Source organism: Microtus pennsylvanicus, chromosome 3 (genome assembly GCF_037038515.1).
Source record: "Microtus pennsylvanicus isolate mMicPen1 chromosome 3, mMicPen1.hap1, whole genome shotgun sequence".
Lineage (NCBI taxonomy): Eukaryota > Metazoa > Chordata > Mammalia > Rodentia > Cricetidae > Microtus > Microtus pennsylvanicus.
This window is the reverse complement of record NC_134581.1, coordinates 58,686,354-58,707,257: the sequence shown is the minus strand read 5'-3', so window position 1 is coordinate 58,707,257 and position 20,904 is coordinate 58,686,354. Positions and strand designations below refer to the sequence as shown.

The following is a 20,904-nucleotide window of genomic DNA, read 5'->3' as shown; positions in this document are numbered from 1 at the left end:
TGAAGAAGATTCACTTCACGTGTAACTCCACAGACTCAGTAGGCACACATTCAGCCCTGGCGTCACCGATTGGCCAGGCGTCGGCCATCTTAGCTGCTCTCAGACAGAGAGAGGCCCCTTTGCTGAGGAGACAAGATGTCCAACTTAGCCGATGAGGAAGCAGCAAGGGACAAACAAATCTCCTTGCTGACCTCACATCACAGGGGCCATTATCTGACCACAGGTCCTGCCTTATCCTCCCCATGTGCCACTCCTGAGGCTTTCAGCTGTCCTTTCACACATCCCTCACCTGCCTGGAAAATTCCATTTCTCCCTCCACTGACCCCACAGGGCACTTTAGGCTTAAGGATGGTCCTGAGCCCAGCTGACCCAATCTAGGTGAGACTCTTACCTCTTCCTCTGCTGAATCGTCAGGCAAGCAAAGAACCCAACAATACACGGGAAATGTACATAAAGAGCCGTCCAAGGCTTGTGAGAGTCCAGAGAGGGTACCCAGAGCAAGGCTGTGGGGCTCAGAGCAAGGAGGTTCTGGGTAGAAGCAGGTATCCCAAAGCCGAGCTCAATTTTGGCAGAAGAGAGCAGTGTCCCTTGGGAAAGCCGAGGCCCAGAGCAGGGAAGCAGGCAGTGAACACGGAGGCCTACTGGCCCTGGGTCTAGAGGTGCTAGAGACGGGAGCAGAGCGTGGAGGTGGTGATGCAGGGTGTGTGTGTGTGTGTGTGCGTGTAAAGAACAGGTCAAGAAACAGTACCTCTAGTGTACTCTAGGTCCACGCCACAGGGAGCCAGAGCGAGGGCACAGGGAAATGGCATCCGTCCCTCTTTAGATTGAGGTCCGCGCTCGTGAAACACATTTCTCAGCAACCATTAACTTCTAACTTCATCCGCCAGACTTGGGAATGGTGGATATTAACCAGTCCACCTGTGGGTGAGTCATTTCTCAGTATCATTAGCCAGAGGACACACCCCAAGGGTAAGATGGGAAGGGGGCAGTCACAGAGCCAAAGGAAGTGTGAAAATTGCCAGGTAGAAGGTCACCCAAGTTAGCTGCAGCTGGAGGACAGGGGAGGGGCCATCTGGGCCCAGCTGGGAAAGGACCTAACTTGCAAACAGACCCAAACCCAGTGAGCCGCCCATGGGAAGCCAGGTGGATGGCCCTGCCTGTGCTGGTGCTTAGGTTCACATGGTAACGTGGCCCGCGTTCCCCGAGTCAGTTCCACGTGTTGAGGGTCCTGGGTGCCTTTCTGAGCCTCCGGTTGTCTCTTTGACAGGACCTGGAGTCTCCTTGGAGACAAATCCCTGCTGTCTGTGAGGGAGTTTCTAGATCAGGTAAACTGAGGAGAGAGGACCAGTCTGAGGATTCAGTGGCACCATTCCCTGGTCCAGGCTCCCAGCTGAATGAAGCTGAGACCCAGCATTCATCTCCATCCCCTAGCTTCAGATGTGACAGCTGCTGCCATCTCTCACCTGCCCCCCACAGTGCCAGAAGCCTCCCTTCCTAGAACTGCTTTCGTCAGGGGTTTTTGCCAGAGGCAGCTCAGTGAGTGGCTAAGAGCACTTGTTGTTGTAAGGACCCAGGTTCAATTCCCAGCACCCAAATGGCTGCTCATACTGTCCATAACTTCAGCTGCAGGGGATCCCAGGGGATCCACTGTCCTCTTCTGACTTCCGTGGGCACCAACCATACACAGGATGCATAGGCAAACAAGTAAGCAAAACACTCGTACACATGAAAATGAAATAAATCTAAAAACAAACAAGCAACAAGAAACACAACTAACGCAGAGGTGATACGGCTTGGAAATTCCACACCATCAGTTCCCAGTCCCCCAGAAGCTGATGCTTTGGTGAGCTTGCACGCTGCTGAGTGTTGTATGCAGGCCTCCCTGCACAAGGGGTGTTCAACATACATTTGTGTGCAACTGGATTCAGCTAGGGCAAGTGCAGCCATGGCTGTGGAGACTGAGCCCCATCCCACCGCCGCCTTCTCTGGCTGCCCCAGGCTATACGGCAGCTAATAAAAGTATCCCTATGAGCATAGACAGGATGCGCGCTGCTCATCGATGTCTTGTGTAACAGATCTTACAACACGTGAATGCAGTCATGGATTAAGAGCCCAGTGGCTGACATGGGACATTAGGTTATCATTCTAGCATTATAAAACACAAGGTGGTTTGGTGGTTGTTTTTATTCTAAGGGCTGAAGTAAAATGTACCACTCAAGAGTTAGTGAAGAGGTGCGCTGGAGAGATGGACCAGCCCTTAAAGTGTTTTGTGGAAGCAATTAGACTGGAGTTTGGATCCTAAGCACGCCCTTATATCCTGGGTGGGCGTGGCGGTGGCTTGTGAGGCACAGATGAGATCCCAGAGCAAGCAGGCTAGCAAGAATAACCACATCAGTGAGCTTTGGATTTGATTGTGAGACCCTGCCTCAAAAGAATACGGTGGAAGAACAATGGAAGAAGATTCCCGACATCCACCTGGGGCCTCTCCACGAACCAGCATTTGTACTGACATATAAACATGCATACACACACAAGCACACCACACACACACATGAAAAGGAAGAAACTAAAACAAGAAACCAAAACAAAACTCATGAGGATTGGAAACAATGTGTTCCTCTAAATCATCTTCTGAGACCAAGGAGAGCAACATAACTCAACCCTCTTTAGTACCTGTCACCAGGGTCACGTCAAGGCCCCAGAGCAGGCCTCAGAGGCTCCTGACTAAGGTGCACTCAGAACCCAGAGGAACAAGTGAGCTTTGTCACCAGAGAGTGGAACTGTTTGAAAGGATTAGAAGGATCAGGAGGAGTGCCCTTGTTGGAGGAAGTGTGTCACTGAGGGTGGGCTTTGAGGTCTCAAAAGCCCATGCCGTGTCCAGGTCCAGGCCTAGGCCAACTCTGTCTGTCTGTCTGTCTGTCTGTCTGTCTGTCTGTCTCTCTTTTCCTCTCCCTCCCCTCTGTCTCTGCCTGTGGATCAGGATGCAGCTCCCAGCTACTGCTCCAGCACGCCATGTCTGCTACCATGCTCCCTGTCATGAAGATAATGGACTAAATCTCTGAAACTATAAGCAAGTCTCCAGTTAAATAAATGCTTTCTCTTACAAGAGTTGCCTTAGCCATGGTGTCTCTTGACAGCAACAGAACAGTGACTAAGACAGGGCAGGAATGGGGGTTTCATCCAAACACATTATATGCATGTAGAAAATCCCCAAATACATATATATAATATATAATAAAATTGCAGTGCCGAGCCCTGGCAAGCTTTTGGTACATCATGATGGTGAAGGCATGCTTGGGCAGGACTCTTGTTCCTAAAGCCCTTCAGCTTCCCTGAAAAGGAATCATTTAACCCCAGAGAACAGTCAGCTTGAGCTCTCACACAGGTAGGCGGGGCACTGAAACTGCAGAGCTGCAGCCCAGCTCAGAATAAAGCTGTCTTTATCATGGCACTGCCCTTATCAGCATCTGAAAGTCAAACCCGAGGCTTTGGGTCAGTGGAGAGCATTCCCAGCTCTGCAGGGCCCAGTCAGGAGCTTTAGTGCTTCTCCAACCCCACAGCTAGATGGCATCTCTGCCTCAGTGTCCCCCTACTTTAGCTAGTCCCCCAGGATACCCCGGTAGTCTGGAGAAAAAAAGCAATGAGTGGTGTAGGCACCTCAAAGTCAGTAGAAAATCTGGCTGGGAGTCTGGAGTGCCCATGATCACACAACCAGCAGCTGGTCAGGGAGTAAATGTAGAAGCTCCAGTTCCCATTGACAGTCTAGAATGTGGAGCACTAGAGACCATCCTGGGGCAAAGATGAAGATTAAACTGGGCCAGACTGGAAGGGGGGAGAAAGGAGGGGAGAGATCAAAGAGTCAGGGACTTCCCTTCTTTCTCCCCCCACCTTTTCTTTAGTCTTGTGGTAAACCAACCCTTTATCCTCGGCGACACAATTTCCCCTATTTCTTTTCAGTTAAAAAAAAAAGGTTCCAGAGAAGATATGTACCAAAAACGTGCAAGAGATGAGCCACAAGGCCTAGCTAGCCATCCAGCCCAAAGTCCGCTGCTCCCAGGAAGCTTCTTCCACTGGCTGACCTCTGCCTCTCCTTCTACCTCTTGCCAAGAAAGCCTTTAGGTGGGCAAAAGTCACCTTTGATTTTGAGTTGCCCAGGACAGGATGTGGGGTAGCTTGGGAGGCGGGGGGGGGAATGAACCTCGGTCCCTCGCAGAAATGCCAGGCCCCTGCACCTGTCATGGTCCTGATAGGAGTGGAGGTCTTCTAAGGAGACACTTGGGCCCCTCCTTTTGGTGATCTGACTATTGAAAAAAAAATGGATCTTAAGGAATTGGGATTTCCCCCAGAAATCTCATGCTGGAAGATGGAAATGTCTGGAGTCTGGTGCCAGCCAGAGAGGGACTTGTTTCCAGGAAAGAGATTTGCACAGTTCTGACAATACACAGACCTTGCAGGACAGACTAGAGCCCAGACAGTGATGATGGGGAGGTTCATCCTTGACCGGGACTGTTTAACTGGTATACCTCTTGCCCTCTGTCTAAACCTAAACCTCAAATCAGGACCTTGAAGATGGGGTGGGTGTTGAACCTTTTATTTCTCACTCCAATGTAGCCAGATAAGGAAATCGCCTTTCTCTCCTTTCGCTAAGACATGTTGTGTAACAGGTTGGCTTATTGGGGACACGAGGTTGCACCCAGCTTGTTAGGGCTTCTAGGCCCCCAAGTACCCTAAATCCTTCCAGCTTAGATCCCCAGGCTCCTCCGTTGGCAGCAAGGGGGCAGCACTCATTGCTCCCCAGGGCAGAAGCTCACAGATTCTCCACTGAGCCTACTCTGTCCTTTCAGAAGCTCCTTGCCACCTCAGGGTGAGCCATGGTCATGCCTTGCCATTCCTGTGATCTGACACTCAACTCCCTTCATACTGGGACCTCTCGAGCACTTCCTGTCTCCTCCTACCCCTTCACCACACCTCAGACCCAGCGTCTACTGCCTTCTTCCTCTTTCCAGAAGCCATTCTCCACCAACCACAGGCCATCTGCATAACACATGTCATGGCAGTGAGCCTGCCTGCTGGCATTTTGAGGAGGCCATACAATATTTACAAAAGAGCTGGGCAACGGGCTTGGAGAGTGTGACATCGTTTCCCCACAAATGTCACTCTGAAAGGTACAGACCCCTTTAGACAACAAAGAGAGGGATCACAAGGTAACGCCAGGAAGGGCCAAATGGGTGGGACGTTTGTGAGCACCCCACAGAATAGGGACGTCGCTGTCCTCTGAGCCAAATGGGTGGACGTTTGTGAGCACCCCACAGAATAGGGACGTCGCTGTCCTCGAGCCAATCAACTACCATTCAGCAGTGTCCCCTTGCAAGAATTATCCCAGCTGGGCTTGTTGGCCGTCTACACCTTCTCAAGGAGGGGCAAAAGGGACGTGAGACCCTCACCTGAGCACCCAGCGGCTCCCTACCACCTGCTGTATGCAAAGCTGCCCTTTTTGCCTTGGGGTGGGGCTAGAGTATATTTTCTGGGGAAGATTAGGGAATGGAGCTCCACCCTCATGCCTGCAGGGTAAAGGCTCTCCGGGTGTAGCCTGTTGGGAAGAAGTGCCCACATCACTGTAAGTAACCCCTCACCTGTACTCTGAGAGGAAGCCCAGTAAACTCACTGGCTCTCCAAAGTGAGCTCTGCCTCTGTCTACCATCGGAACCCTAGGAGAAGAGGCAGGTGTCGCTTATGTCTCCCCCTGGGAATGAATTTTAGCAACAGACTTAGAGATCAGGATTATGACCTAGGCCAGCAACTCATCTCCTAAAAGACTCTATGTGTCTTGAGGAGCTTGGATCAGTCTCCCAGCCCCAAACAGCAGTGGCACTGACAATCACCACCATTATTACTTACTATTTTTCTTCCTCTTTTTCTCAAACAATACAAGCTTAACTATTTTTCTTTTACATTTTGTTTAGTGTGTTTATGTGTGTGTGTGTGTGTGTGTGTGTGTGTGTGTGTGTGTGTGTGTGTGTAAATGTGCTACAGTCTGTGTGTGGAAGTCAGAGGACAAATTTCGAGAATCGGTTCTCTCCTCTCACCATGTAGGTCCTAGGGACTGAACTCATGTCCTTGGGCTTGGTGACAGACATCTTTACCCGCTGAGCCCTCTTGCCGACCTGTTGCAGGGGTCTGAACCATGCTCAAGCCACTGAGCCACATCCCCAGACACCATTTATAGTGTCCTGACACCTTTGGGGTGTTTAAGACTTCTTTATGGGTTGGAGAGATGGCTCAGCAGTGAAGACCTGATTTTGGTTCCTAGCACCCATGTCAAGTGGCTCATACCTACCTGTAACTCCACCCAAGAGGGGATCAGATGCCCTCTTCTGGCCTCTTCAGGCACCTGCACTAACATTAAGCCACACAATGACATACATATATAGACATAGTTAAAAATAAAACCAGGACTGGACGGGTGGCTCATGGGTTAAGAGCACTTGGTGCTCTTCCAAAAGATCCAAGTTCGATTTCCAGCATGCACATGGTGGCTCATAACTGTCTGTAACTCAGCTCCCAGGCACCCCAACAATCTCTTCTGGAGTCTCCGGGTACTGGGTACATAGGTAGTACACAGACATACATGCAGTCAAAACACCCACACATAAATTAAAACTTAAAAATTTAAATAAAATCATTTTTAAATACCTCTGAATTCAGACCAGGGGATAGGCGTGGGTACTGAGCCTCAGAGAAAGAGAGAGAGAGAGAGAGAGAGAGAGAGAGAGAGAGAGAGAGAGAGAGAGAGGCTAGAGAAAGGAGAAGGCAAGAGAAAGGAGGGAGGTAGGAGGCCCACATCAGGCAGGAGAGGAAACATCTGTGCTGTGGGATCAGGCAGGAAGGAGGTTGCCCTTGTGGGGCCTGGGGTTGAGGGAGCAAAGGCCGGTGGTTGAGTTCACTCAGGGCAAGGCTTTGCCAATGACACCAGGACGGATGGGCAATGGCTTCATTCATCAGCAGAAGCTGGTGTGGCCCCAAGGCAGCCCAGTGCAGAGCCTTCTAGCACAAGCAGTGGCTCAGCCCTGCCCTGAGCCTGCAGCAAGAGTTCACAAAATGTCAACTCACTCTTGGGGGGAGAAACCTGTTTCCACCACGTATCCCCAGGACCCATCCTATACTGGACGCTCTCACCCTGGCTTGTGCCTATTCCACAATCACAAGAACACCCTCGCTGGGAGTGATGGCTGACCACTGTTTCACTGTTCACGTCCAACACAGGTGCTCACAGCCTATGCCTCCCACTTGGCTCTGGTCATTCCAATGTCCCACTTCATGTCCATTCCTCAGAGCCCCAGCCACCTAGCCACCCCCTCCAGGATGGCTTCCAAGAGAGCTTTGGGTTTTTGGTTTTTTTTCTTTTTTTTTTTTAAAAAAAAAACACTTATTTTTACATATGTAAAAATGTATGTGTATGTCTGTAGGATACATGCCATGAATGCTTGGATGCCTGTGGGAGACCAGAAGAGGGCATTAAATGCTTTGTAGCTGGATTTACAGACAGTTGTGAACTCCCCAGCCTGGGTGCTGGGAACTGAACTCCGGCCTCTGGAAAAACAAGTGCTCTTAACTCCTAAGTCATCTCCTCAGCCTTGAATGTTTGCTTACTAAGCATTCACACAATAGACCGACTCTCTTACTCTTTATATTCGAGGGTTTCCCAAGGTCTCAAGAGTACTTCTGGGACTTAACACCTGGAAATCAGTGTTGGCGACAACACAGAAAAGGAAGACCATTGGAAGTGACTGTCCTGCTTACTTTCCTATAAGAAGGGACCACGCCATGTAGGGACAAAGGAACACCAGGTTTGCCAGTGGATGGAGGCAGGAGCAGTTAGGAGAAGCCTGGGCCCTTGGGAAAGGTGAGGCAGTGCAAGGGAAATGGTTAAGAATAGGCCAGTTTAAACTGGTTAGCTAAGCATCAATGGGCTTTGGGCACGGGCTATCCCAGTGCTGTGGCACGTGACCAGGCATGTGTGAGTACGATGAGAACATGGTTGCCAGTGTGGGCTCAGGCCTCAGGGCCTGGTGTCCAACAGAAGCTAAGGGCACAGATGGGACCCAAGACAATGCAAGGAGGACAGAGGTTCTGTCCCTTCCTTCATCCAGCCCTGACTCCGAGTCCACCTACCTGTCTTTCTGACATAGTGGACCCTGTCCCAAGGACCTTACAACACCTCACATACCTGACTTCGTCCTTGGGTTACTCAGCCATCTCCCTTGTTCCTTCGATGTTCCCCTTCAATGAGCCCCAAGTCCTTCCCCTGTTGCTCCAAGACCACCCCTGCCTATTCCACTGCCTCCACAAGGACCTCTACTCCAGAACACCCTGCCTGCCAGCTAGGAAATGACCTCTCACCAGCATCTATAATTCTTAAAATTTAGAAGTAATAGCAAGAACCAGAAGAACGGGCTGGAGAGATAGATGGTTCAGCAGTTAAGATCACTTGTTCCAGCAGAGGGCCTGGGTTCGGTTTCCAGCACCCACACCATGGTTCACAAGGTCCATAACTCTAGTTCTAGGGGATCCAATGCCCTCTGCTGACCTCCAAGGGTACCAGGAATGCACAGGGGGGCACAACATTCAGATACATAAAATAAAACAAATTGATTTTAACAACCCTCCCCACACACAACAAAGGCTTCCTTGATCCAATGAAGAAGGGTGACTTATAATTTATATTCCAGAAAAAAAAAGACAAATTTTCTTGGTACGTAAATGTTTCCTCCAGGACCAGGGATGTAGCTCAGGGGGTAGACAGCTAGCCTCACATACACAAAGTCCTGGGTTCAACCTCCAACCCCCGTGCCACAGAAACTGAGTGTGGTGGTGCGTGTGTGTAATCCCAGCACTCAGGAAACAGAGGCAGGAGGATCAGAGGTTCAGGGTCATCTTCAGATGCACAGGGAATTCAAGCCTGGTCTACGTGAGACTTTGTCTCAAAAGGGAAAAAAATAAGCAAAGGTTTCCTTTGATTCAGTAAGATTTCCTCTAATTCAATACAAAAAAATCAAAAAACACGATGAAAACTGGGTGAAACATGAACAGACTGTTCACTGAAAAGGAAGTACAAAGCTCCTGCCTGTCACGCTCACCTTGTGCATAGTAAGAAAAATGCAAGTTAAAATGACATAGAACAGGGCCTGCAAGATGGCTCAGCAGATAAAGGTGCCCTTACTAAACCTGACCGTCTGAATGTGATCCCTGCATCCTGTATGGTAGAGAGAGGGGGGCAGCTCTCACAAGCGTCCTTTGACCTCCATGTGTGTACTATGGTTCATGCACCCCCTAACACGCAATAAGAAATGTGTGGTCTTTTTTTTTTTTAAGAACTTTTTAACGATGTATTTAACTTTACTTATGTGCAATGGTGTGAAGGTGTCAGATCGCCCTGGAACTGGATTTACAATTGCTTATGAGCTGCCATGTGGGTGCTGGGAATTGAACCCAGGTCCTCTGGAAGAGCAGTCAGTGCGCTTAATCACCCAGCCATCTCTCCAGGCCCGTGGATTTTTTCTCCTTACTCGTATTCTATTCGATGCCTAAAATCCTGGCATTCAGGAGTCCAAGGTCAGACGATTGCAAGTTCCAGCCTAGCCTGTGAGACCCTAACTCAAACAAACAAAAAAAAATCAAAGCAAAAACTTCAAGGAAAAGCTTTTATCTCCAGATCAGCAAGCCAGTTTGATAACCATACTGGCGGGCCACTCCATTCCTGGGACATGACCTCACATAGGGCCACCTGCATTTACAAAGTGACTCGGGGACAAGGTGACTCTCTAGAATATCCCGGGTGGAGGCAGAAGCCTCAACGTGACAACCTATACTCTAGACAAAAGAAAAGCTCTCTATACAGACAGGGAAGAACTCAGAGAGATAAATGAAAAAAATAAAGCCTCGGGCAGAGAACACACTAAGCCCTCCCTAACTGTGCATCCTGCCCTCTGCACACCCTCCTCCCTTCAGCCCACAAATGTCTGGGGAACCAGCTGCCCTGCTCCCTGTTGCTGTTAGTGGGCCACTCACGGGTTCTCATCTGACTTGCCCTTGCTCCGTGGGTGGTACAGCTACTTCCTTTGCCTAGAGCTGCCTTGGTTCCCCACCCTTAGAGCCTTTTCCTGCTCTGACCTTGCGCCTCCCCAAGCGAAGCCTGGAAGCCTGACTGGTGCCTCAGAGCAGGGGAGATTAGCGCCCACTTGTTTTGCCTGTGCCTGGTTCAGCCTTCCATCCTGGACTCTCGCGTTTATCCCATGGCTTCGGTATCAGTGTGCTGCTCACTCTCAAGGTGTGCGTCCAGCCAGACCCCTCTTCTAGCCTGAGTATCTGTGACCAACATGGCCCAGGTGCGACTCACCAGCTTCCAGCCACTTTTGCTCTTCATATCTGGGAGGTTCCCTTGCCGCTGTAGAGTCTACAGCCCTTTGGTCATTGAATTATAGCCGTGCCACCTCTGAAACACACCCAGAACCTGCCCACTTTCCCCCACCTCCACCACAGCTTGTCTGTTTAACCAAAGCCTTCTTCAACGGCGACCCCAGCTTCTTCACTGGTCTCCCTGTATGCTCTCTCCCCACCTCGGACCTTTGCACATCCTATAATCTATGCCTTGAATGTTCTCTCCCATTGCTATGGCTCGGTAAAATGCCCCCCAAGACCCATGTGTTGAAGGCACAGTCCCCACCATGGCACTCTCTGGAGGTGGCAGAACCTCTAAGATGCGGCGTCCCATGTGAAGTCTGCTAGATGTGTGGAAGTGAACCCTTGAATGAATCTTGGAGCTTTACCCATTCCTTTCTCTCTGCTTGCTGGCCTGCTCTTCCTTGTGCTCTTGCGATGGTGCTCTGGCTTATCACAAGCCCAAAGTAACAGGGCCAAGCAACTGTGAATGGAACACCCCACACTACAAGCCAGAATAAGCCCCTCCCTCTTCTTCGGTGATTATCTTAGATATGACGTTAATCAGTTCCATCATGGGAGTCTCCATCCCTGCTTAGACTTGATGAATTCAGGTTAGTACTTTCTTATCGGCCTTTCTGACCCCAGGACCAATGGAGGTCACCTGGAATGGCACAAACTCACTCCCCAGAGAACAACATCTGACCCCACCCCACCCCCGCCCCCGTGTGAGTGTGCAGAAGGCAGAAATGCTGAGGAACACTCTACAGTACATCTAGAACTGTCTCCTTTACAATAAGGAATCTGCTGATCCAAAAGGCTGGCCATGGCATGGGGACACAGCACAGCTGGAATCCCTGAGTTCCATCCCCAGCACTGCATAAAGCAACCTTGGTAGCTCATACCTGTAATCCTGGCACAGGAGGCAAAGTGTTCAAGGTGTGCTTTAGCTACATATGACTCCTGGGCCAGTCTGGGCCATACGTGACCTTGTCTCAAAAAACAAAACAAAGGAACGAAAAAGGCAAAATTATCAGGGGTGCTTAGAAACTGCACCTCAGACCGTCAAGGTCCGGGACGTACTGTCATTGCACGCTCCGCTGGTCCTGCATGCCACCTATCACCATTCAATCTTTAGCTGTGCAAAGGTGCTGGCCCAGCTCCAGCCTGCGCTTTACAGAATGAATTAGTGAATTAAAGTCATCGCTCATGCTCATCTCTGTGTGTCCACTCCTCAGCGTATAGGCACAGGGCCTAGAACCCAATCAGTGTGTGGATTGATAAGACACTCATGGGGGCAGGCCACACTGCCCAGAGGCCACCTCATGTCCTGGCCTCCATGGCAGTCCTTTCCCTTGTCCCTTGACTGCCCGCTTCTCACCCTTACTCTTACATGCTTGTCAGATACTTCTCATGGGCCCTCAAAGCCGCCCAGCCCAAGCGGATGCTCTCTCATCTTCTCAGACTAGCATTCATCCTGTAAGCTCATCTAGGGGGAGGCTGCATAGTCTACTTAGCTGCAATCTTGGAGAAGAGCACCCTTGAGCAGCCCCACCACCCCGGGCTCTGTGAGCACCCTTGAGCAGCCCCACCACCCCGGGCTCTGTGAGCACCCTTGAGCAGCCCCACCACCCAGGGCTTGTGAACACCCTTGAGCAGACACTGCCACCCTGGGCTCTGTGAGCACCCTTGAGTAGACACTGCAACCCCGGGCTCTGTGAGCACTCTTGACCAGCCACTACCACCCCAGACTTTGTGAGCACCCTTGACCATCCACTGCCACCCTAGGCTTGTGAGCACCCTTGAGCAGCCACCACGATCCTAGGCTCTGTGAGCACCCTTGAGCAGCCACTACTTTCCTGGACTTTGTGAGCGCTCTGGTTTTCTGCCTGTATGGTTTTCTTGCCTCCAGCCTCTTTCCCTCCCAGCCCACCTGCTTTATCACTTCCAGCTCCATCCTTGTAAGATGGCAATCAGCCTACATGGCTTCCTGCCAGAGATCTCTTTCACTGCTTCTCAGTTTCCATGAGGTAGAGCCCAGTTTCTTTAGCTGGAAGCAAGACTCTACACCCGACCTGCTCCTACTACACTTGCCTCTGGCGCAGCCTCCAATGCCAGGCACATGAGCCTGTGTGCCGCTCACTCCAGGCCATAAGCTGAAAGTTTACGCCTGTCTACCCCTTAGATGTCCAGGGAGTTCATTTATCCTTGAAGTCAAGGTCAAACATCTCTCCTTGAAGCATCCTAAACTTAGGTACATGCCTGTAATTCCAGCACTATTGAGACTGAACAGGAGGGCTGCAAGCCTCTGGCTAGCCTAAGCGTCATAGTGAGAGCCTATCTCAAAAGGCTTAACTTTTAAAAATTGCATTTATTAATTTTTGTGTGTGTATATGTGTATGTGTGTGTGCATCACAACCACCATGAGGAAGTCAGAGAACAACTTGCAAAAGTCTGTTCTTCTTTCCACCCCATGGGTCTCAAGATTGGTAGCAAATATGTTTGGCCACTGAGCCATATCTCACCCAGCTCAGGCCTATCGCAGAACGCATACAAAACTCTAGATATATTTATTCTTCCCATATGATCTGTAGCTCCACTTCATGGCATATACTCCCAAACAAAGGTCAAAGTCAAGGACTCAACAGCTACATGCTTACGTGACTCACCCCAGAATCACCCACAGTAGCTGAAGGGTGGCAGCCACCCAGGTGTTCAGGGCAGTAGAGCAGACACATGGAATGTGGTCCCTAGCTGCCTCCAAAGGAAGCTGTAGCTCAAGCTGCAACCTGCACCAACCATGAGGATGCTGTCAGCTGGGAGGTCAGTCACACAGACAAATACTGGATTACTCCACTTACGACATAGGGCGCAGTCTTGCCCACCCTGTGCTCCGCAGGTGGGCATCTTTCAAAGGCAGACCATTCTTCAAGGGCATACAAGTATCTGTGCCCCCAGCTAGAATCTCCAAGTGAGCTCTCAGGAAAAATGGGGAGAAGACATGTCCACAGTGGTGTGCTTCCTGTCTGCTGCCAGGAGATGCTCTGTACTACTTCCAGACTGGCAGTCGGAAGGACCAGCACTAGACAAATCACCTTGACCTTGAGCCAGAACTGTGGACCAAATAAACCTCTTCTCATTAAAACGTAGGCCATTGTGGTATTGTATTATGTGCCACAGAAAAGAGACTCACACTGCTTAATAAAGGTACCCTTAGCTGTCAATCACAGAGACAGGAAGCAGAGGGGTAATTGCAGAGGGGCTTGGACAGTGAGAAGCTAGTGTTTATTGGGTGCAAAGCTTTAACTGGCAAATGATGAAGTTGTGGGGCTGGATGGTGGTGACAGCTGTCGAATAATGTAAATGTGCTTAGTGACAATGAATTGTACCTTTCAATAGTCTCAGAACAGGGCATGGGGAATGGCTTAGCCAGTAAGGTGCTTGCCTTGTGGGCATGAGGACCTGAGGTTGATACCCAACACCCATGTAGATAAAAAAAAAAAGCCAGGAATGATGGTGCATACCAGTAATCTCAGTGCTAGCAGGCCTAGCCTGCTTGTTTAGTTCGAGATAAAAGTGAGAAAACCTATCTCAGAAAGCAAGGTATATGGTGCCTGAAGAGTAACAGCTAAGGATCACTTCTGGCAGCGACAGGTGTGCATGACACACACACACACACACACACACACACACACACACACTGCCAAAAGGAGAATGCTATATTCTGTGTTTTACTACAATAACAAAGAGACAAACAACAAAACCACTCCTGCCCCCAACCCTCCCTCTTGTGAAGTTTCTGACACAGTCACCATCTCCTCCCTAAAGGAACTTACTCTTGTAGAGTTCCCTCCAGCACAGGGGACCTCATGGCTGGCCATGCCCTCCTCTGTACACTTGGGCAGGGCATTGACAGATACCTTGGATTAGGGGGTTTCTGCGGCCCGGGGAATAGGTCTAACTCCAAGGATCCTTCCCAGTATCTAGCCACAGCCCAGAGCCTGAGTTTCTTTTTGAAGATGGTAAGAACGAACAGCCCAAAGCAACTGTGATTTACTTCCAAGATTCGTCAACAACCGCAGCACCCAAGCCTAACCCCGCCAAAATAAATCTTCTGCCCTTCCATTAAGCAACAAGGTCAGAGGGGGATTCCGTGGGCAGAGTTAATAAATAGCTAACATGGAAGGAATAATCAAAACACAGCCCGGGTAGGTTGGTCGGGGCGTGAGCATGCATCTCAAAGGGCACTCGGCCCTCTCTCATGTGGTTGCTGAGCTGATTCACTTCCTGTGCCCCTTCCCAGGGCAAGGAGAGGGGAATGTGGAGTAGGGCACAGAATTCATCACTATGCTGCCTGCACTGGAAGGTCGCTGACCCCAGGGTGGGGCTCGGACCACACGCATGGGTCCTTCTTACATAACTAGAGGTCTAGAGGCACAGAGAACTTGGCCTTGGCTCTCAGCAGAAGGTTAAACAGCCTTGCCTTCCCTCTGACTTACTTCTCACTCGTGCACAGGACACACTCGTAGCCGGAAGCCCTTTGTACCAAGAGAAATCCCAAGGGAAGGAAGGTCTTCAGAGACCATCTAAGGCAGTCCTTCTCAACCAGAGGTGATGCTGCTGCCCCAGGGCACCTCTGGTGATGTCCAGAGATATTCCCAGAGGTCAAAAGGGGCTCCGAAGCCCAGCATAGTGCCACACATCTTTAATTGCAGCAGAGGCAGGAAAATCTCTGTGAATCTGAAGCCAACCAAGGGAGATGGAAATATATATTCCAAGAGAGTGCTGGCTGCTCTTCCAGAGTACCTAGGTTTGGTTTTCAGCACCTACATGGTAGCTCATGCCATCTTTAACTCCAGTTTCAGGGGGATCTGACTCCTCTTCTGGTCTCCATGGGTACTGCATGCATATATGCATAGTAGATACACACACATATATGACTCAGGGAAGATGTGATATGATGGCACTATTGGAAGAGGCGAAGGGTACAGGGAAGCACCCACTATGGCACACCGCCTCTCTTCCTCCAAACGGCAATAGTGCTAAGGGTAAGATACCGTTATAGAATCCAAGCTACTCTGACAGATAAGGAAACTGAGACCCAGAAACAGGTCCAATGCCACACTCCAGTTGGATAATGTTAGAACCAGAGCTTTAGGGGGCTTTCTGCCAGCCACACTGGCCTTCGGCTGCTGGGAAGGTTGGCAAGGCCAGTGGCAGGTTTCTGAAGCAGCTGGATTCTGGGTTCTGGGATCTAGAAGCTATGGGGTTGGGCTCCATATCTCTGACAGGCTCCCAATGAATTCCCCAAGTTGCATAGGCCACCTTGGCTACAAAGCTTCTAATTAACCAAAGGAGATGACCTTAGGGGGCAAAATGCCCTGCCCGAGGCTCAGGAAACTCTTCTTCTGAGGTTCCAACAGTCCAGAACCTGCTGTAGGTGACCCTGGCCTGGTCAAGGTCAGAAGGCAGAAGAATACTGCAGGTTAAAAACTTACAGGCAAATCAGAGACTGGGATGAAACTGGGCCACCACTTTGGGGAACACCATCCTTTTCCCCAAGAAGTGACTGTATCTTTGCCTGTGATGGCTCCCTCTGCCAGCCCACACAGTTTCACAACAGTCTCCAGGCTTATCCTTGTCCTTGTCTCCAAAGAGTCAACACTGTCTCCAAGTGAGGGCCAGACACTAGACAGCAGAGTGAACACTGACTCACGAAGTGTTGCAATAGGCGTACTTTTCCATCCCCTGTGGTGGAAAGCCATCAGACTTGTAGGAGAAAGCCAACATGCAAAGGGACAGAAAACCAGATCTCAGCCATCGCTTCACTCTCTCCCCACAGAGGGTGGCTAGGGGCAAGGATGGCAGACCAATAGGGAGGCCAACAATGGCCTCAGATACGGAAGAAGCACCACCCTGACTTATTTCTTCAGGTGAAGCCTTACTTTTCTTCCTTGACTGGCTCACTCCTCCTCCTCCTCAACTACCCCAGCAAGCTAGGAAATTATAACTTCTTCAAGGTCAGGCTCCTGCACTCCCTGCCCCAACTCCAAGGTTCAGCAGGTGCATTCCAGTGCTGAGACAATGAACAGAGCTATTTAGGGTCAGAGGCAGGACTGGGGGCAAAAAGCCAAAGCTCCCGGTGGGCCTATCAGGGTCAGGCAGAAAAACCGCTTTCTGTATGAGGGTGTGTCTCACCCCTGCCCCCAGGCTCACCTCCTATGTACCTAGGGGAGCTTCTGAGCTCCCCCTCCCCACCAGCCTGGCCACTTAGCCCAGCTCATCTTAGCCTCCACCCCTCCCTAGGAAGCTGGGATCCCTCCTCACTGGGACTCCTCCACTGCTCCTCACAGTGGCCATCAGCTCGTAGAGAGATCCCTGTAGGTGACTCTGAGGGCAGCCAGCCTGAGGGCCTTTGCCTGGGTTCTGGGAGTCCCCCTCTTCTCTCTCCAGGCCCTTGTCTTCCCCTCTCCATACCCAGGGAAGAAAGGGTCAAGGGATTCAAGGCTCTCCAAGTCTCATGAATTAGGGAAATTTTTCTTCTTGTAGAGATTGTCTTGGATCAGTGAATACTTCTTGGGGAGCTACTATATGCTCCATGCTCCTGATGAGGCTTGCTCTCTGGGGAACACCGAAATGCAGTCACTGCTCAAGGGAGACATAAAGCCCACCTAGAGAAGCCAGATTAACACACACACACACACACACACACACACACACACACACACCACCCGTTGGATTTATGCCACAGCCTACAGATGCCTTTAGAGCACCCACTTGCTCATAAAACCTTATTTCTCACTAGAGGAAACTGAGGTAAGAAAAGTCGATTCCTTTCCTAATCCCTGGCAACCCTGCCAGGCTGGTAAGAATCAAAGAAAGGCAATGACAGGGCTGGGGAGATGGCTCAGTGATTAAGAGCACTGACTGCTCTTCCAGAGGACCCGAGTTCAATTCCCAGAACCCATATGGCAGATCACAATTGTCTGTAACTCTAGTTCCAGAGGACCCAACACCCATGCCAAAACACCAATGCACATAAAATAAAAATAAATAAAATTTTAAAAATATTAAAAAATAAATAAAAGGCAATGGCATTAATGTTTCCAAATGAGACCTCCTGAGGAGTGGGAAAGAATTCTACAAGGTGGGGCGAAGTCTCTCATCCTCCAGCTCAGGAGAGGGACACACTGGCTGTCCACTTCACCCAGCACACTGCTTTTCCTTGCCCCTGCAATAGTGGGATTAACGATAATGGTTTCATTTGCTGGATTAAGATAGAAGTTGCCCCACATAGGGGCAGAGTGTGAAGGCATCTGGGATTGTGTCTGCAGCTTTCTGGTCCTAGGTTTTGATGTCCTTCCTGCTCTTCAAGGGCAAAGGCCTGCCTGCTGGAAAAAAAACTCAGCTGTTTCTGGTTAACTCACGCTGTTCTGGCCAAGTTTCTTCTCTATGCCAAGCACTATGGCTACAGGAGGGAATGCCGGTCCTGCCTCCTGCTGTCTGGGGAGCTTAGCAAAGGGCTGGCTGGGGCTTGGCAGTGCTTCCTAAGGGGATTTGAGTTCTTTTTGGAGGTGCCCTTGCCTTGTGCACTCCTGAACTGCAGGGGAGCCCAAGGAGAAACAGGTCCCTGCAGGTCACAACCAGAATGCAGAGATGGCTTGCCGGGTAAAGGTGCTTGCTACCAAGCCTGACAATCTGAGTTCAGTCCTCAGCCCACATGGTGGGAGAAGAGAACCTATCTATTCCTTCAAGTTGTCTTTTGATTCCATAAGCACCTCCCCACTGCATTAAACAAGCGGAGTTATCTCTTAGCACGCAGAAGAACCTGGTCTTGGAGGCTGCGGTTGAGGCCCACCACTGTGCCTGAGCCAAATGCCTAGACTTTGGGGGTATCCTTTCTTTCTTCATCTACTGCCTACATGGTTTGTCCCTGGGGGAAAGTGAAATCAGGGGTGTTCATGTCAGCCATGATGGCTGCTTTAGATTCCACCCAGCCCCCTCCCCCATCTCTTCTCTCTGACTCTGGGGGAAGGAGCAGCTTTCCTTTCCCCACCAGGCAGTGAGCCCTTCTCTCACGGAAGGAAGAAAGTCCATTGTGGGCACACCCATGAGGGTTTAATGGGCTCTGGGTCTCTCCATCCGCAGGCTGTAGCCCCTCTTACTACCTAGGCTCATCAGACTTGGTCTTGAGAGTGCCTAGTTGGGCGTCCACGAGGACCCGGCCTGACCAACAGAAAGAGACAGAGGGGACAGGAGAAGCCGGCTTCATGTGGCCGTGCACTCTCTTTATCAGAGTGCAGACCTACCTCCTTGGGCACAAAACTGTGCCTTCCGTGCACACTGACTGGTTCATAGCGTGTGTCTGTGGGGAGGAGGCGGGAAGTTCGGATATAAACATCCCTAAGGCGTAAGAATTACCAACTGTCAGTTCCCATCCCAGGATTTTTTTCAGGGATGGAGAGCCAGAATGAGGAGGGTGGTGCTTTTGGCTGCTCTAATTGGGAGAAAAACTGGATGTTCAGAGAGGCTGGGGCAGAGGCATCTCCTCTTTCACGTGGGCTCGGGGTGCGCGGGTGGCAAGTGTTTCCCTTAGTAGTCGCCTGATGCACCGCCGTCCAGGCGCAAACTTTTCAAGACACATCCCCAAGCAGCACCCGCGCTCCGCGGCCAGCGGCAGAGAGAAAGAGCGCATGGACTGGATGGACGCACGCGAGCGGAGACCCGTGGGGAACACTGGCCGAGTCCCGCCCTCGGTTACCTGGGTTCTGAGGCTCACTGGCGTCCAGTGGACAGGGTGCAGAGACACGGCAGGGGCAGATTGGAGACGGGCCACTCCTCCAGGGCCACCGTGGCCCCCAGGCTCGTGGGAACTGCACCTGGAGCACCAGGCGGCGCGCCCTCCCGCCGCGGGTCCCCGCCCAGGCTGTCCCGGCGCGGGGCGGGGCAGGGCGGCCCCGGGGAGGAGCCGAGAGATGGGCTCCCCTCCCAGCTCCCTGGCCGCGCCAGGCTTGGAGTCCTGAACCCTGGGCCTCTTCACCTCCAAAGCCTTGTCTCTTCAGCCTCAGGTGCCCCTTAGCTGAAATCTGAGGTGCACAAGGTCCTCTCTCGCACCCTGTACCCTCTGGTTGGTACTCCACACTACCCCTACCCTTAGATCTGAGGCCTGGGAGCCCAGAAGCCACCTTGCAGGTGCAGCTAGCAGGACATGAAAGCCCCACCTCTCCCCTGCTGAGAGGCCCCTGACCCTTGACTGGCTATGACCCCTGCCGTCAGTCCACCTAAGACGGATTCCTTGGTAACCCTCTACTCTTCTCGGAGAGCTCCTAGTTCCAGGTCCCAGGCTCCCAGACTGGAAGGTGCAAGATCCCCTGCCAGCTGGTGGACAGAGAGTTAAGAATGAAGGGACACAGAAGACAAAGAAACCTGGCTCCAGGGATCTGGAAGCTGGCTCTCCAGGTGCGGAAGAGCAGCCCAAAGCCACTTCCTCCTCCTCCTGCCCACTGCAGGCAGACAAGCCCCAGGATCAATCCGAAAGTCTGCAGTGGGCAGTGGACAGACACCTTGGTCCTCCCTCTAGTCGCTTCCCTTCTGCTTGCGGCCCTGTCTTGCTGGCAGGTAAAGACACCAATAGGAGGCTGGGCATTCAGACTCCTAGGCCCTCGTCTCCACTCACCTCTGACCTTGCACAAAGCCCCGGCCCCTTCCAGGTCTGTTTCTGAATGGAGACACTGGGATGTGTTGGAGCGAATTGCCTTCGGCCCCCTTTATAGATCCCAGATCACTAACACTGGGCACCTTGCTTTATAGTTTGGCGGCTGGGTTTGTTTTCTCGTAACTCTGTGTGTGTATGTGGTGTGTTTGTGTGCATTCATGTCTGCTGGTTGGCCAGTGAGCTCCAGGGATCCACCTGTTGTTGCCTCCCAGTGTTGGGGTCACAAGCATGAGCCACTGATTCCTGACTTTTTTTTTCCTTTCAATTTGTGTGCCTTGTGTGTCCAGGTGCCCATAGAGGCCAGTATAAAAGGTGTTGGGGGTTGGATCCCCCAGGTTTCAGGTGTTTGTGAGCCACCTGATGTGGGTGCTGGGAACTGAAATCTGGTCCTCCAAAGGAGCAGCAAGTGCTCTCGCTGCTGAATCTTCTCTCCAGCCCATTGTCCCTTTTAAACATGAACCGTGGGGTGGAACACAGGTTTTTATATTTGAAAAGCAAGCCCTTTACCAACTGAGCTATTTCTCCTCTGCACTCCTAGATCTGATTGCTTAAGGGCTAAGTGTCTTAGCCACATAGACATGCAAGTATCTTCTGCAAACCACAGTGTGACAAGGGAGTGGAAATGGACTCCACGCTGTGCTCAGCCTCGGGTGAATCCACTAAATGGAGATGCAGATCCCTACTCTATCTGCCAAGCCCATTGGCAGGAGAGAGCAAGGGCTGCCCCTACCCAAGCAGGTATGGCAGTAACA

The 20,904-nt window shown here is 51.2% G+C and overlaps 1 protein-coding gene across 5 annotated transcripts in view; it reads right to left on the bottom strand.

The window, feature by feature from the left end:
* Paqr5 (progestin and adipoQ receptor family member 5) overlaps positions 1–19,365 on the bottom strand; it is a 76,322-nt gene extending 56,957 nt beyond the window's left edge. For 3 of the 5 annotated variants that reach the window (XM_075965589.1, XM_075965592.1, XM_075965590.1), the window contains exons 1-2: positions 19,199–19,351; positions 13,299–13,550 (exon numbers count right to left, since the gene is read on the bottom strand). In XM_075965589.1, the coding sequence (XP_075821704.1) occupies positions 13,299–13,375 (77 nt within the window). In that variant the 5' untranslated portion in view covers positions 13,376–13,550; positions 19,199–19,351. Of the gene's footprint in view, positions 1–13,298; positions 13,551–19,198 lie in introns of all 5 variants that reach the window. The other 2 variants (XM_075965591.1, XM_075965593.1) reach the window with 2 other exon arrangements.
* Between the last annotated feature and the right edge of the window lie 1,539 nt (positions 19,366–20,904).